Here is a 15,291-nt window from a genome sequence, read left to right as displayed (position 1 = left end):
CTCGAACTCCAGTCTGTCCGTTTTTAAAAAAAAACCCACTTTGGCTTAATGAAGCACGATGTCCATTCTTTACCACGGACGCTGTGGCAAATAAAAATAAAAAGCATACGCGGCAGTATTAAGATCCTTCTCAGCGCCCAAGCACGACGCTACCCCACGTCTTTCTGCGTAATAAAGCTCTTACCCCCCCTCCCCCTTCTTTCAGAGAAACAGAAATGGATTCTGGCAGGAAAAACGAGAACATGGAATTGCGCAAGATTGTTTGATAAAGACCTTTGTACCTCCACCTCGGGGCTGCGTAGTGTCCCCCCCCCCGCCGTCCTACCACCATAGGTGATAGTTAATGTAGATGTATTGTGCATCTGTAAACATAATATGCAGCGTCATCATCCCTATCACATCTGTGTGCGTACACACAGGCATCTGTGAGACAGTAAAAGGCCGGCCTTGCTCTTGCTTTTACCTGCAAAAGCTCCGTCGCCTTCTCCCCCCACCCCCATCAAAACCCCCCGGTTAGTACGTCTGGGCTGGAGTCTTATGCAGTAGCAAATGAGGGGAGAAGGGAGGAGGGCCTCTTGCTTAGAGCTTCCGATGCGCAGCACGGGCACTGCCAGTTCCAGGGTACACAATCTCCCCCCTCCCCCACAAGATTACAATAGGCCCGTCCCAGGCAACAACCTCGCGGTATATTTTCGCCGACTAAAAATAAAAGCGGAGGAGGAAAGAGGATGAACAGTTTCGCCCTCCCCTTTAAGAGGCGGAGACAAGAGAGTTTGCGGAAGGGATCTCTCCAGGAGCGCCAGCGTAGTGGCTGAGGTGGTCTCGTGACCGTAGCCGACCCCTCCTCGGGTCCTCTCCCCCGCCCTCCGCGTTCCATTGTGTGTGCGAGCTGCGTGCGCCCCGCCCCTCCACTTTGGCCCCGCCTCTTTTTTCTCTTGGCTCATTTCCGGCCGCCGCCGCTCGCTTCCCTCTGAGGAATCGGGAGAGTGAAGAAACAACAGCCGCCATTTTGTTTGTGTGTGAGCGACTGAGGGGAGGGAGCGAACGGGGGAGACCTAGCTGGGCGGGCAAAGCCTAGGAAGGGGGAAAGCAGCGAGAGAGATCCAGAGCAACTCAGGGCTCCTGGCCGGCCAGACCCGAGAGAGCCCGAAATCTGCGCGATATACCCACCACACCAGCTTCGCAGCCAGTAGGGAGTACGCACTCCCGGCTTCGCCTAGAGACTCGGGACCCCGGGTGGACCCCACCCACAGTCCCTTTTGGCTGTTGAGCCCGCTCGCGGGGTAGGAGGCCGATTGGGAGAGCTCTCTACGGGCACCCCCCCCTCCCGGTGCTACATGGCGGACCTGAGACGGAGCCGCGACAGAAGCGCCTGAGGCTCCGCGTCTCTGGTTCGGGGGAGCGCCTTATCCTCTCCGCAGACCAAGCTCTCGCAACCATCCCTATTCCCCGGGGAGGGGGAAGAGGGGGAGGGGCTGCTGCTGCTGCTTCCTCCTCCTGTTCTGGGATCGATCCCTCCGTCTGACCAGAAGGGGGGCACCCTGCCTGCTACTGAGAAAGAAAGGAAGAAAAGGAGGGGGGCTCGAGTCCTGAAGCCCACCCCCTTCTGCCCCCATCCCGGGATCCGCACTGCCTCCATCGGGACAACAACCCCTCCTCCTCCTCCTTGTTCCTGCACAACAAGATGTGAAGCGGAGACTCCTGGGACTTAGCTTCATCCTCATCCTTACGGCTCCCCTTTCTGCAGCCATTAGTGACTGGCGAGAAAAGCGCAGGGGGAGTTGGGGACCCTCGATACGCTCTTTCTGACCCCTTTCCCCAGCCCCTTTTTCATTAGCAGTGGGCATTTTTCTCTTCCTTTGCAGGCTGGTTTTGGAAAGAGTGGGGAAGAGACTGCTCAGCGGAGGAGAGCAATTCTTTCTCCTTTTTTCTCCTCTCCTCCTTCGCCCGCCTCCTTGTGGCGATGAGGAGGAGGAGGACGACGCCGAGGAGGAAGAGGTTGATGGCGGCGGCGAAGAGGCAGCAGGAGGAGGAGAAGACGACGACCCCCCGGAGGTTGAAGATGGTGGTGTTGGCGGTGACGAGGAAGCACCAACAGCATAACAGCCGGATTTAATTTGATTTATAAATCCACCAAGCCCTCTTAATTGTTCTTGGGAAAGGGCTTGATTTGTTCTTCTCATCCTTATTTTCCCCCGTGGCCCGGAGAAAAGACTGCTTCCACACCCTGTTTTCTATCTCTGTTCCCCCTTAATCGCTGCTACCCAACGGAGACCGATTCCGAGGGGCAGAAAAAGAGGAACTTTGTCGCTTTCTTCTTCAGCTCCTTCTCTTCTTGCTGTTGTCCAGCTGACTCCGGTCAAGAAGGAGGTGACGGCATTGGGGGTCCCCATCTTCTGTTTGGGCTCTGTTTGTCTAAAAAAGAATTAAAAATGGCCGAGAATGTGGTGGAGTCGGGCCCGCCTTCAGCCAAGAGGCCTAAACTCTCCTCACCGGCGCTCTCTGTCTCTGCAAGCGATGGCACAGGTCAGTTTTGAGCAATAGATCTCCCTTGTTTTAGCGTTCCCCCCCCAGCCCCTTCTGTACTCCTTTCGCTATTCTGTTTTCTGGTGTGTTGCTCACTACACTTTTTATAGACTGTTCCTATGCCTTTTTATGTGCCCTGTTTTTCTTTACACCTTGCTGCATTAATCCCATTGGATGTTTAATTGCAGTTGCCTTTAATGTTTGGAGGGACTGAAAGCAAATCTGTTTAACTGGCTTTTGCAGCACTTCAAGCCTTTGATCCTTAAAACTTTGTAATTGGTGTGTATGATTTTTTCATATGTATAGGTTATTGTACAATAGCCTTTTTTGCTTTTTGTGAGTGTATGTATGTAGATTATTTAAGATCACTTAGACGTGGTATACTGTTTGATTTTTTTTCTTTTCAATTTTTTATTTAAGTGGTGATGCTGTTTGAGGTACAGATGTTGCTGGTTGTTTACTATATAAGATCTGCATGCATTAGTCAAATTAATTGTTCTGAATTGTTTTGTGAAACAATATGGAGTTCTTTTCTGCATCTTGTATTTCTCTGCTCTGCAACCAAAATGTCTGAAGTTCCTATATGGGCTTGCTGGATATGCGTGGATGAGTATTAGCTGTGTTGCTGACATTGTAATGGTTCCTTGAGTAAGCCAGTTTGGAAACACTAGAACTTCTTTGGAGTTGGGTTGCAAGTTACAGGTGTTCCATTTGGTAACAAATATGTACTGGTTGTGTTGAAAGTTCAAGCAATTGTTGTGTTGTAGAATGAAGCTGACTACACAGAGGAGTATTTGCTGTAGTTTGAAGAGGGAGGGAGTAGTGGATTGGCTGATCAATCTCTGTGTAGTAGTCTTTAAACTCCTTATAAAATATAGCAAATCTGGGATTCTTTTCCAGGCTTTACCAAGGTATTGTGGTTTATAGTGAGTTTTTGTTACCTGAGAATATAAATGTTACTGAAAATAAGGGAAGGTGGTTGATTTGTTTGATACATAGCAACATATCTAAAAGTCTTTTGGTTTGAATACTGACTTGACTAGCATAAAGTTTCATGCTTCTGGTGTTAAAGTTATTCAGTGTTTTCAGTGAGGGCCTCTTCAGTAAGTTTAGGACTTTAGTGGCAGCTTCAAACCAAGCAAACAGTAGCTATATTTTAATACTAGGCACTACATACAGCCTTAAAGTCAACAGGTCCTATTATAGTAGGAAAGTAGGGTTAGAAGAAGCTTCTCCCTTGTCCAAGTATCATTACTGAAGGTAAACAACGTAAGTGCTCAACTTTCTCAGAATTGTGTTTCAGAGTAGTATTTAGATTCCTATCATATCACTTTCCTTTCAATTGTAGATGGAATGAGAATATGTAAATTAATCAGGCACTTAACATAGAAAGTACATCACATTTAAGACTCTACGAGAATGTAGGCAGATAGGCTGTCTATTCAGTTACTAAATCATGGCACCATATTAAATGCCATCAGATTATGCATCTTTTTGCTTAGTGTAAATAGTTCATCTAGCTGACAAAGTGTAAATAGTGTAAATAGTTCATCTAGCTGACAAAGGAAATAACTTTAGAAATGAAACGTGATTTTGTGATTTGATACAGCTTTTCTGATGTGAGTTGTTCCTTTGCCCATGAACATTATGTTGCTCAATTAGAGTATTAGAAGCTTCATGAAGCATATTTCAGTCATCTTGTATTTTTTTCCTGTATGGTAATAATAAAAGCATTTGCACCTTCCTGCTGCTGGTCCTGATTGATTCTGACCTGCTTTCCAAAGTCATACTTCTGATTTCCCATTAATTGTTGCTAGTGATATGAATGAAATCCGTTATACCTATTTCAGTTTCCATTTAAATGAGGATTCGTTGAATCAATTGGAGCTGTTAAACTGGTAAATTAACTTAAACTACATCTTTGAGTAAAATGTTGCTTCAGCTAGGGCTATACATGTTTTAATATTCACTTGTAAATTTATGTAGGACTGTATGGAGTGATTGTGGTGTTTAGTTTTTGAGAAGTGTGTCGATCTTGGCTTTTAGTTTGTGTCACTGGAATGTAGTTACACAGAGAAATCCTTTAAAGAATGCTAACATGTGAAATGATAGTATATCTAATTTCTGAAACAAATGACTAGTCTGTGCCCCATAATGCTGTGTCATAGCGCTGCATCTTTTTCTATCTGTTAGAATCCCTAGCTGCTTTATTTCTTTGGTGTTCCAAAGCTTGGGTGCTGTACAGCATATTTAACCAACTTGATGATTTGTACAGTTGTAAAATGGTTCATGCAACTACTGTGTTCATTGTTGAAGAGGGTGATATGGAAAAGGAGGCTGTGGAAGACTGGTGGCAAATTAAATTGTCCCATCACAATAATAAAGTTGGTGATTGGTACTACTTTTCAATGTTCAATGGTAGTAATGTTGGTTTTTCTGTGTCTTAATTTCTGTCACAAATTTAAGGCATGACTCTTCCTCAGACCAATACTTTATTATAGTAGGTTGTCTGTTGTATAGCAAACATGTCATATAGGACAAAGACATTTCACTTCTTGAAGAAAGCCAAGTTGTGAAAAATAGTTACATTCAAGCTTTGCTGAGAATATGCTGTGCAAAGAAAACTGTTTATCAGATTTGTAGGATCTGTTTTATATAGTTAGTGTCATCTACCTATAATTGAGTTAATATAAATGCATAAGTTGAATTTCTGCTGCTGTAGTTCTGTTTTTACAATTCAGGTATGCACTAGAGTTAACATTAGAAAAATCGAATCTGCCTCAGAGAGAGAGAGAACTTTTGTATATTAGAGAACAAGATGCTTGGTAGGTAAGGGTTTTTGGTTGAAACTAATTTCTACTGGAGAAAATCAGGTTCCTTTTCAGTCTCATGAGAGCTTTCCCCCCAAATAGATTTTCCTCTTGTCTGTCTGGCCACAACATAAACTGTGAAGGGGTAATATATATTCAAAACAGTTTTGTAATTTTGTAAGCTAGGATCCAAACACCAGCTTTAGGCATGCTCAGAGGCTTGAGATTTTTTAAACATTCTTTGAAAGTTTCTCTTAATTTCCAGTAAGGTCTGTGGGATTACTGTTTTGAAAACAGTAAAGCCAAGCCCTTTGGGGTAAATATACATAGCTGTGTGCTTGTTGGAACTAGAGCCCAGCATATTAGTGGTTAGTTAAGAGTGTTGGAGAAGCATCTGGAAGATCTGGATTCAAGTCCTTACTCTGCAAGTAAGGTTCATATAGTTCAAATTTCTGGTGCACTGGTGTGTATTTGATGTGTGACAGATTCCTTTCTTTCTGTGGAGCAAACTAGCACAAATGAATACTTACTTTTTCTTTTGACCAAATTCTTAGGACTTCTGTAGATCCATCTGTATTGTCCATTTTCTTTGCTTCATCTCTTTCAGCTGGGATATGCTCATTCTTCTGAGTGATGGTTTATATTTTTTTTTTCATATTGTGTGCCTATTGTCTAAATAGACTGCAGCTCAATATAGCAAACTTGTCCATTATTACTGAGAGTAGTTGTCAGTGCTGACAGTCCCCTTAGAGCTGCAGGCTATGAATAATGTGACAGTGGAGAACAGTTCCTTTGCTTATGTTTCATCCTTCTCTCCTCATCCCTGTGTAGCAGGAACTAGTTCCCTGCCACTGTCCTTAGGTCAAGGGATCCTGAGGTGCTGGTACAATAAGTTCATAGTTTTGTCATTTTCCACATCAAGCCAGTGAAGAGAGGTTCCAGTTTCCCACAGTTGTGTATCTTGGAGTTGGCAAGCCAGAAGAAGCTGAAGAGAGAGAGAGTCATACTGTCTTAACTTTGGACTGCATATGTGGGGTTCTATTTTGAAAGGCCAGTAGCATTTAAGGTTATTCTCTTTTCTACACACTTTGTTGACTATGTGCAAAGCTTAGTTTGTCATTTAGCTTTACTTCTCACTAAGATTAGAAGAGTGTACTCCAACTAGGTCAATTCAGTTGTTCACCTAGGGCAAGGCTCCTCTGTCTTGTTGAACCTGTGGACTATTTCATAATTTTCAGAAGAGGTATTAGGTGTCATATCAAAATGGCAGCTCGAGGGGCGTTAGCAAATGTTTGCCTTGGGGGCATGGTCCAATCAAAATGATGAGAGGTTCCAAGCCAGGTTCTTTGATGGAGCCAGCTGTTTCCAAATGGTACTTCATGTGAATGTAAAATTGGTGCTCCCTGGGTTCCTTTAAACTATTCTTCCAGTGAAGTGGGGGAAAGCCAGGACTGGGTAGCAGTGGAGATACTTCAGGCAAGAAGCAAGTTGGTACCAGGAAATACATTGGCATGCATGGATCAGAGTGGCCATGGACACCCTGTTGATTTCTGACCTAGGGCAAGTTTTGCTTGCCCCAAGTAAATAGATATGGCAGGTAATATGGCTGCCTTTAAGGTAATTGTATCACTAGGTCACTGTAGGTTATGTAAGTAGAAGGACTAATAACTTTGAGCAACAGGCTTCAGCAAAGAGAGCATAATGCAGTAGCTGTTTCTTTCTTCATACCTGTAGCACAAAGTGATTCCTCTCCCCCCACTAACAAATGGAAACAGTGATTTTTAAAAAGTAGTACAATGTGGAAAGTGTGCTTCTTAGATTCATTAAAATTACTTGTGCTTTATCTGCTAAGACCCTTTTCCGGTTTTTGTCTCTTAAGAGACAAAGCGAGAGTACTTAACTTGGATCTTGACAGGCTTCAAAAACAAAAACATACATGCAATGTGGCTGTGATCCAGAGAGAATTGTACATATATAGTATATATGCTATCAGATATTGTAGTGATTTTTTTTCTCATTTTTAGCTCCATCTTTGTGCAAACTTTTCAAAGTGACTTTTGTGTAACAACTGTTCAAATATATCCAACAGGAACAATTGCATAGTTGCAGCCATTTTCCTTTTATCAGTTTTCCTAACTTCCAGTTCGGGGTTACTTAAAAATGTAGTTTCCCTGGGTAGAAGGGTAGTTTATGCAAGGTGCCAAACGTTGAGTTGTGTCTGTCTTTAGGAATTATAGCCTTTGCAGTCTAGTTTTTAACAATGTGCAAAACCTAATATTTTAAATAATGTCACCATAGATGAGATGGTTGCATCATATGAAGTACCAAGGAAGAAAAGCAGTACAGTAAGTGAAGTGCTTTTTGTCCTGAATATATGCAACCCAAATGTATTTCAAGTGATTAAGAGAGTTCTTTAAGGGATAAACATCAGTACGATCACATAATCAGACGAAATGCTAAACATTGTACCAACCATCTTAAAAAATATGTACAATCTTACTTGCTTTTTGATCAGCAATCATGTAAAATATGTTTATGAAAGAATTGTATGTTACAATAAAGAAATGTTCCAGGAAAATAAACTATTTAATGTTTTTCATCCCTAAACTGAACCCATGTAAATCTTATTGCAGCTCAAGCTTGGAGTTTGTAGGGTTGCATATTGTAGTTTATGCAATAATTCTAATTATATTTACAACATACTTTTCTTCGTTTGTTCCCCAAAGCAGTTTACAGTTCAGTCCCCAAACAATATAAAATACAAATAATGGCTGCAATTGTGCTGTTAAACCAACTTGTTGAAATCTGACCAGAGGAATAGCTGTTTTGCTTGAAAATAAGATGAAAGATTGTTTTTTTATCCACATAAACACACATACCAATTAACACAAATTTATTTACAAGACTGAGTTTAGTGCAGAAAAGTCAGATCCTTACCTATCCCTTATATTTCTTCAGTGTTGGTCGACATTTTTCTTTGTGTGTGTGTTTTTATATGTATGAGTGTATATCTGCCAGCTGAGGATAACTTCATTCATATGATGAAGTTGGTTATAATTGACAAGATGTTATACCACAACAAGTTATTTCTCTAAGATAGCAAAAATACTGTTGCAATGAACCAAATGTGGCTTCCCCTCTGTCAAAACAAATCTCAGTTCTGCAGCAATGAGATGATAGACAAACTTAGTAGCATTTATGGAAGTGAGGCATGAAGCACTTTGGGTGAATTTGGGCCCGTCACACTCTGTATTAATCTAACCAACCTCACAGAGTTATTTTAAGTATAAAAGGAGAGGAGCATGGTATGAGCTAAGTTGAACTTCTTGAAGGAAGGGCAGGATAATATCTGCCATACATCATGAAATAATGGTTCTTTTGACTACTTAGTATTCAGAAGATTTTCTTTAAAAAAATAGCCCTTTAGTCATCTGTTCCACAATTCTAACTGCTCAGATATTGAAGAATACCATCTCTCCAGCATAGTTACAAGATCTCAGAAAATACAAGTTGAATGATTCTATAGTTTCATTTCTTTAATGCAAGAGAAAAGAATGGTTTTTTAAAAAAACTTTCAAAAGAATATATATTTGTAAGGAATGTAGAGTCCTGAGTTTCAGTTAGAAAGGTGGGCTATAAATGAAGTAAGTAAGTGTAAATCATGGCCACACTTCCATAAGGGCATTAAGTGCTGATTTCCCATTCATGGGTTTTTACTGACCAATGACAAATCATTGTTTGGTCAGACTACCACCTAGTTATAGCATACTATACTCGGCTTTGCAGGTAAACAGCTGTATGTCTTCTCTGTTTCCTTTTTTGTTTAAGCCATGACTTGCTAGAACTCAGTCAAAGCAGGAAAGAAAAGTCAGTGATGCAATGGAAAATAATTAAATTCCATTCAAAAATCCATATTCATTTGTATACTGCTTTATCAGGGAATGTCTCTTTTCGTTTTTAAAATTTTCTAATTATAACCTTTTTTAATGTAAGATCCCTGATGAAGCAGCACATGAAACATGTACGAAACTTTGAGTGGACTATAATAATTTCCCCCCACTGAACCACTGATTATACTTACCTGCTTTGACTCTGCGTTGGTGTCTTCTCCCTCTGCCCCTTCATACTTGCTAGAACTTGGCCCAAATGTTTTTGTTTTTGGGGATCAGCTCAGGAACATGTGAAGTGATAGTGTGAATATTAATAAAGCAACTAGTCTCTGAGTAACCCTGAATAGTACTACATATCTCTCCAACCCCATACAAGAGGTTTCCAGGCTTTTCTTTCTGATGCTGGCTTGAGGAGATGTTAACGAGAGTTTCAGCAGCACTTGGAGTGAAAATGAATGTGTGCAGACTCAGCCTGCTCAAATTGTACCAATGGTAGCACTGTGAAAAAAAAGACGGGGGCTTGGAGCAAAAAAACCACTGGTTTTTCATGATTGACCTGAGCATATCTGATGGATTTAATTTTTGAAGGATCATAGTCTTATTGTGGAATATGTTACAAATCTGAGAGAGGCCTAAGCCACTACCAGATACCTTGGCAGAGCAATTACTGTTTGATGCTGGCACAGCTAATATGACAAACTTGATGCAACATAAAAGTAACAATTGTTCTAATCTAGTATACATTTGAGCTTTGTGTAGAGATGTCACAAATATTAGCTACCAGTCAGGTTTGACAACTGAGGATAGCACTTCATTTATTTAATATGTTTGTCATCCCTGTTTAGTCCAAGGCAGTTTAGCAACATGGCCATGATGCATAGGAGAATATTCAAAACATAATACAAATATGCAGTAAAGACTCAAACCAGCTCTAGTTTATGAAAACATACTGCATAGTAGATTTTTTGTTACATGTAGCAATAGCTTTCCATCTCAGATCTGCTAACTAGTAACCTCAGATATTTCACAAACTTACTCCTTGTGCCTAGTATTACACCAGATGCACTGTAATAGTGATTAGAAGCTGAGGCTGGGCCCCATATTGCTCCCAAGTTTTTAAAATATGCTTCTCTGCCGTGCATTTGTGGTTAAAAATACTGCGCTTCTTGAAGAAGGTCAGTTTGAAGGGTAACAATTGGGAGATACTTTCTGAAAGTGCCTTGGCTTATTGTCACTTACCACCTGGCTTCCATGATTTTCTGTTTTATATGCCTGTATTGAGAAACATTCTTCAGAAGTAATAGAAACTGAAAATTACTGTTTTGAAGGGAAATGTATAATTTTGTCTTGATTCTTCCATTGTGCATTGATGAAGTTTACTCATGATACTTACCTACAAAATGCTTCTATAAAATGAACATTGCTGTACACTGGATTACAGGGACATTATGGGTTCTGAAATCAGATCACTTTCTGTTAGACTAATTTCAGGAAATTGTTTTGTATTGTTAATGAAGTGGCCATGCAAATTTAGGAGTACCAAAAATGTCAGAGTGCAATCTGTGCTCAGTAGACAACAGTGGGATGTGTAAATGTGTTCAGGATTGGATGACAGGGTTTGTAGTAGTTTATGAAATTACATTTCCGTGTGTGTTTTATTTATATGAATATTAGGCTAAATATATATGAAGCTTACTAGGTTTTGTATTTCAGGATTGTAGTCTGAATGCAGGGCTGCCTGTTGAGTTGGAAATGTCCTTAACTGATATTAAACAGCATTCTCTTGAGTGCTTAAAGTTAGTGTTTGGGACAAGATTTATTGGATATTTAATTTAAGCTGGATGGGAAAAGAGTTGCATTTTCTCTTTTCAGTATGGTGTTTATTACTGTCAGAAAGGCCATCCATGCCCATGCTTCTTACTATGCAGTGTTTGACCATCCTCCTGAGAAACATGGGGATCTTTCAAGTAAGCTGAGAAATACTATAGTAAATATACAGAGTTGTAATCACCAGCCTTGTTCATTCAGTCCTTGATATAAGTTTATTCTTCTGTAATACTGATTTGGTAATGGGAGTATTGTCAGGATTAGATCAATACAGTGGGTTGGATTCAGGCTACATTTCCCAGGGGCAGAATAGAGCTTTCCTGCCTCTCCCCTCTCACTGCAGCTTGCTGAGCTCCATAAAATGTTGCTTCAGGGTGTGACATGAGGTAGGTCTGCAGTAGGAAGGGGGAATCAGTGGAAATCGCAGATCTAGTGTATGTGAGGTGCTGCATTCTCAAAAGTGCTATATAAGTGATTAGCTGGTATTAGTGCATTTTGAATCATAGGGTCATTTAAAATTGTACAATGGCAGTGTGCAATACATTTCACTAACAACGAATATTATGTACATCAGATAGCAATTACATAAGTTAACATGCAAAAACCAGCCCTGCTCTGGATGTGGACTCATTTGACCAGGTAACCCTAATATAAACTTCCTTTGATACAGCATCCACTTCCCTCAATAGAATGAAGAATGTGATTAGAGTTTAATGCAGCACAGAGTGCAATTATCTCTGAATTTTTACCTTGTGAAATAGTAGCATTGAAACTACTTCCCCCGTAGAACTTTGAATGGGTGGTAAGATAAATGGCAGTTCTACATGAAAATGGGCAGTTCTGCAGGAATGGATTACATAGACAAAAATCAAAATATAGTATATTCCAAAAAAATGCTCATAAATGAGACAAAGAAAATACGCGCATCAGCCCCATAGAAAATTAAACAGCTTCATTAGCATTTAATTACCTCTATTTTTACTCTGATGTTAATCACTTAGTTTCTGATGTTCTGAAACTATTGTGTACTTGTTTTATTTCTCTTTTCTGTGAGCATACTGTACTACATGGAGGCTAATAACTTGGAAAATCATTGTATCATGGTAATAGTTTGTTTGAAATGTGCTTCAGAAATAGATGTTGCTGGCTGTTTCAATAAGAAATGAAACCTTGTCAAACACAATGTGGCTTGATTGTCAGACTTGGATCTGAGATACGTGGATTGAAACCTCTGATTTGCTATAAAGTTCACTGGCTGATCCTGGGCCCATCACTTTCTCTCAGACTAACTTTATAGGAGCTGATGAGGGTCACATATGGATACCACTCTGAACTCCCTGGAGAAAAGATCAGATAAAAGGCATACCTGCTAGAGGGTTTTTTTTTTTTAGTGTCTGAGTAATTCAAATGGTCTTGATTCTGGTAGTTCACATGTTTTACTGTTTCTCTGTGAGGAGGACTTGAAGGGGTGTCATTTGGTTTTGCTGTATTTATACCTTGTTTCCTGGGCAGAGTCTTCACTTTCTTGGCCCCCGTAAGACAGTGCTATTTTTTAGGTATGAGTGATGAAAGTTCATGTATGTGATGGCAGGTTTTCTTAACTTCCAAGTTTGAGCAAAGAGAAATTGTTTAAGTTTTGGTTATGATCTACTGAGGGAATACTAGAGTTTCAAGGACACATTTTGTGTGGCAGGAGCTCATCTAATGTTGGTTAGCTGCCTTATTCCAGTGAGATAACTGGGTTATTTTGTTTCAGCAAAGAACTGTCCTGTGGCATTTCAAAGAGCCAGCCTCTCCTTTGCTCAATTCCTATATATCTGCTATCCAAGCTTTGCAAGAGGTGGCTGGAGCTTGGCTCCCCCATGCTCAGTCACTGACCTCAGTTGTTTGCCATTGCAGTCTATCTGTCCTCCCATCACCCTTTAGCACATCTCAAATCTGACCGGAAAAGTGGTGAAGTTGTCAAGTTCCAAGTTCCAGAGAGAGTTCAGGGGAATTAAAAGAATGTGAAAGGAGACAAAGAAAAGAAGACAATATCTTGGGCTGCAGTTTACTGTGAACTGAACTTGACTGAATATACTTACATGAATGATAGCATCTTGAAACCGCACATGTGTACATGAAGAGTTGGTGCAGCATAGTGGTTAAGAGGCTAAATAGTAAGATCCCTGGCATGTATTGGCAGAGTGCTAAGCTTGTTAGATGACTTTAGGCAAGCCTCCCTTATTCACACTCCATCATTCTGGGCAGAATATCAGCCTACTTCAACAGGGTATTGTAAGATCTACTGAGAGTGTTTTGAACTTCTGCTGTATGTGTATGTGTGTGTAAAAAAACAAGCCAGATAAGTAGCAAATTGTATCATTTAATAGATCAATTTGTTCATCTGATATGCCTGCTCCAAAATTTCTAAATTGTTTTTCCTTTTCTTTCCCTCCTTAGATTTTGGATCCCTCTTTGATTTGGAACATGACTTGCCAGATGAGCTGATCAGCTCCACAGAACTGGGACTTACCAATGGAGGGGACATTAATCAGCTACAGACTAGCCTTAATATGGCACAAGATGCTGCTTCTAAACACAAACAGCTGTCTGAACTGTTACGGGCTGGTAGCTCACCAAATCTAAACATGGGAGTTGGTGGGCCAGGCCAGAGCATGGCCAGTCAACCCCAGCAGAACAATCCTGGAATGGGAATCTTAAACAGTATGGTCAAAAGCCCCATGGCACAGGCTGCTTTGACATCTCCAAACTTGGGGATGGGTACAAGTGGGTCAAACCAAGGTCCATCAGCTCAGTCTACTGCAGGAATGATGCCAGCAGTAAATAGCCCAGTAAATCAGCCTGGAATGGGGATGAATGCAGGAATAAATGCTGGGATGAATCCTGGTATGTTGACTGCTGGTAATGGACAAGGAATGATGCAAGGGCAAGTAATGAACGGTTCAATTGGAGCAGGAAGAGGACGATCCAACATGCCATATCCAAACCCAGGAATGGGTAATGCTGGTAACTTGCTGGCTGAGACGTTGCAGCAGGGTTCTCCACAAATGGGAGGACAGGCAGGCTTGAGAGGTCCACAGCCTGGAGCAATGAGCAAGGTAAGAGAACAGTTTCTTTTGAGTACATTAAATTTTTAAGCTGAATGACAATGGAACAGCAGTGTTCTAAACTTTTTCGTTTAGACTCTTTCTAGAGAATTGATTTTGCATGTGACATAATGAACCATTATTTAGTACATTTTAGTGTAATAAATTAATGCATATTTAACAAGGTATATTTTTTAAGTTTCGAAGTGTTCCTATATCTAATGTCATCAGTGAAAATGGAGAACTTATTATTTCCAAGAGCAGATATGATTGATATCTTAAGCCAGTATTCCTGTTTCTAAACACAGGATTATACATATGAACATATGAAGCTGCCTTATACTGAATCAGACCTTTGGTCCATCAAAGTCAGTCTTGTCTTCTCAGACTGGCAGCGGCTCTCCACGGTCTCAAGCTGAGGTTTTTTACACCTATTTGCCTGGACCCTTTTTTTGGAGATGCCAGGGATTGAACCTGGGACCTTCTGCTTACCAAGCAGATGCTCTACCCACTGAGCCACCGTCCCTCCCCTAATCACAGAGAATTATAGAATCACAGAGTTGGAAGGAATTCACAGAGAATCACAGAGAATTATAGAATCACAGAGTTGGAAGGGGTCATAGCGGCCTTCTAGTCCAACCCCCTGCTCTCAATGGAGGATCAGCCTGGAACATCCCTGATGAGTGTTTGTCCAGCTGCTGCTTAAATTAAGACTGCCAGTGAGCGGGAGCTCACCACCTCCTTAGGTAGCTGATTATAAAGTTGAACAACTCTTACTGTAAGAAAGGTTTTCCTAATACCCAGCCAGTACTTTCCTACCCTAATTTATTATTGCAGGTCCTATCCTTTGCTACCAACAGGAACAGCTCTCTGCCCTCCTCTAAGTGGAAGCCCTTCAAATACTCAAGAGAGCAATCATGCCTCCTCTTTTCCAGACTGAACATTTGCAAGTCCCTCATCCTTTCCTCATATGGTTTGGTCTCCATGCCCAGATCATCCTTGTCATGCTTCTCTGTATACAATATTTTTTTTTGGGGGGGGGGGGGCGGGGCTGTTCTCCATGGCTTAGTGAATGGTAGCATTTTTCTCTTTGATTAGTCCCAATAGTGGCCAGATCAAAGAAAACCCAGCAAATTGGCAGGTAGTACA

The 15,291-nt window shown here is 41.1% G+C and overlaps 1 protein-coding gene across 2 annotated transcripts in view; it reads left to right on the top strand.

The window, feature by feature from the left end:
* The first annotated feature begins 967 nt into the window (after positions 1-967).
* Positions 968-15,291, top strand: part of EP300 (E1A binding protein p300) — a 124,130-nt gene continuing 109,806 nt past the window's right edge. For both annotated transcript variants that reach the window (XM_060245391.1, XM_060245390.1), the window contains exons 1-2: positions 968-2,526; positions 13,496-14,154. In XM_060245391.1, the coding sequence (XP_060101374.1) occupies positions 2,433-2,526; positions 13,496-14,154 (753 nt within the window). In that variant the 5' untranslated portion in view covers positions 968-2,432. The remainder of the gene's footprint in view (positions 2,527-13,495; positions 14,155-15,291) is intronic.

The sequence above is a fragment of the Heteronotia binoei genome, chromosome 8, assembly GCF_032191835.1.
Source record: "Heteronotia binoei isolate CCM8104 ecotype False Entrance Well chromosome 8, APGP_CSIRO_Hbin_v1, whole genome shotgun sequence".
Classification (NCBI taxonomy): domain Eukaryota; kingdom Metazoa; phylum Chordata; class Lepidosauria; order Squamata; family Gekkonidae; genus Heteronotia; species Heteronotia binoei.
The sequence above is the reverse complement of the archived record's forward strand: the minus strand, read 5'-3'. Positions and strand labels throughout refer to the sequence as shown.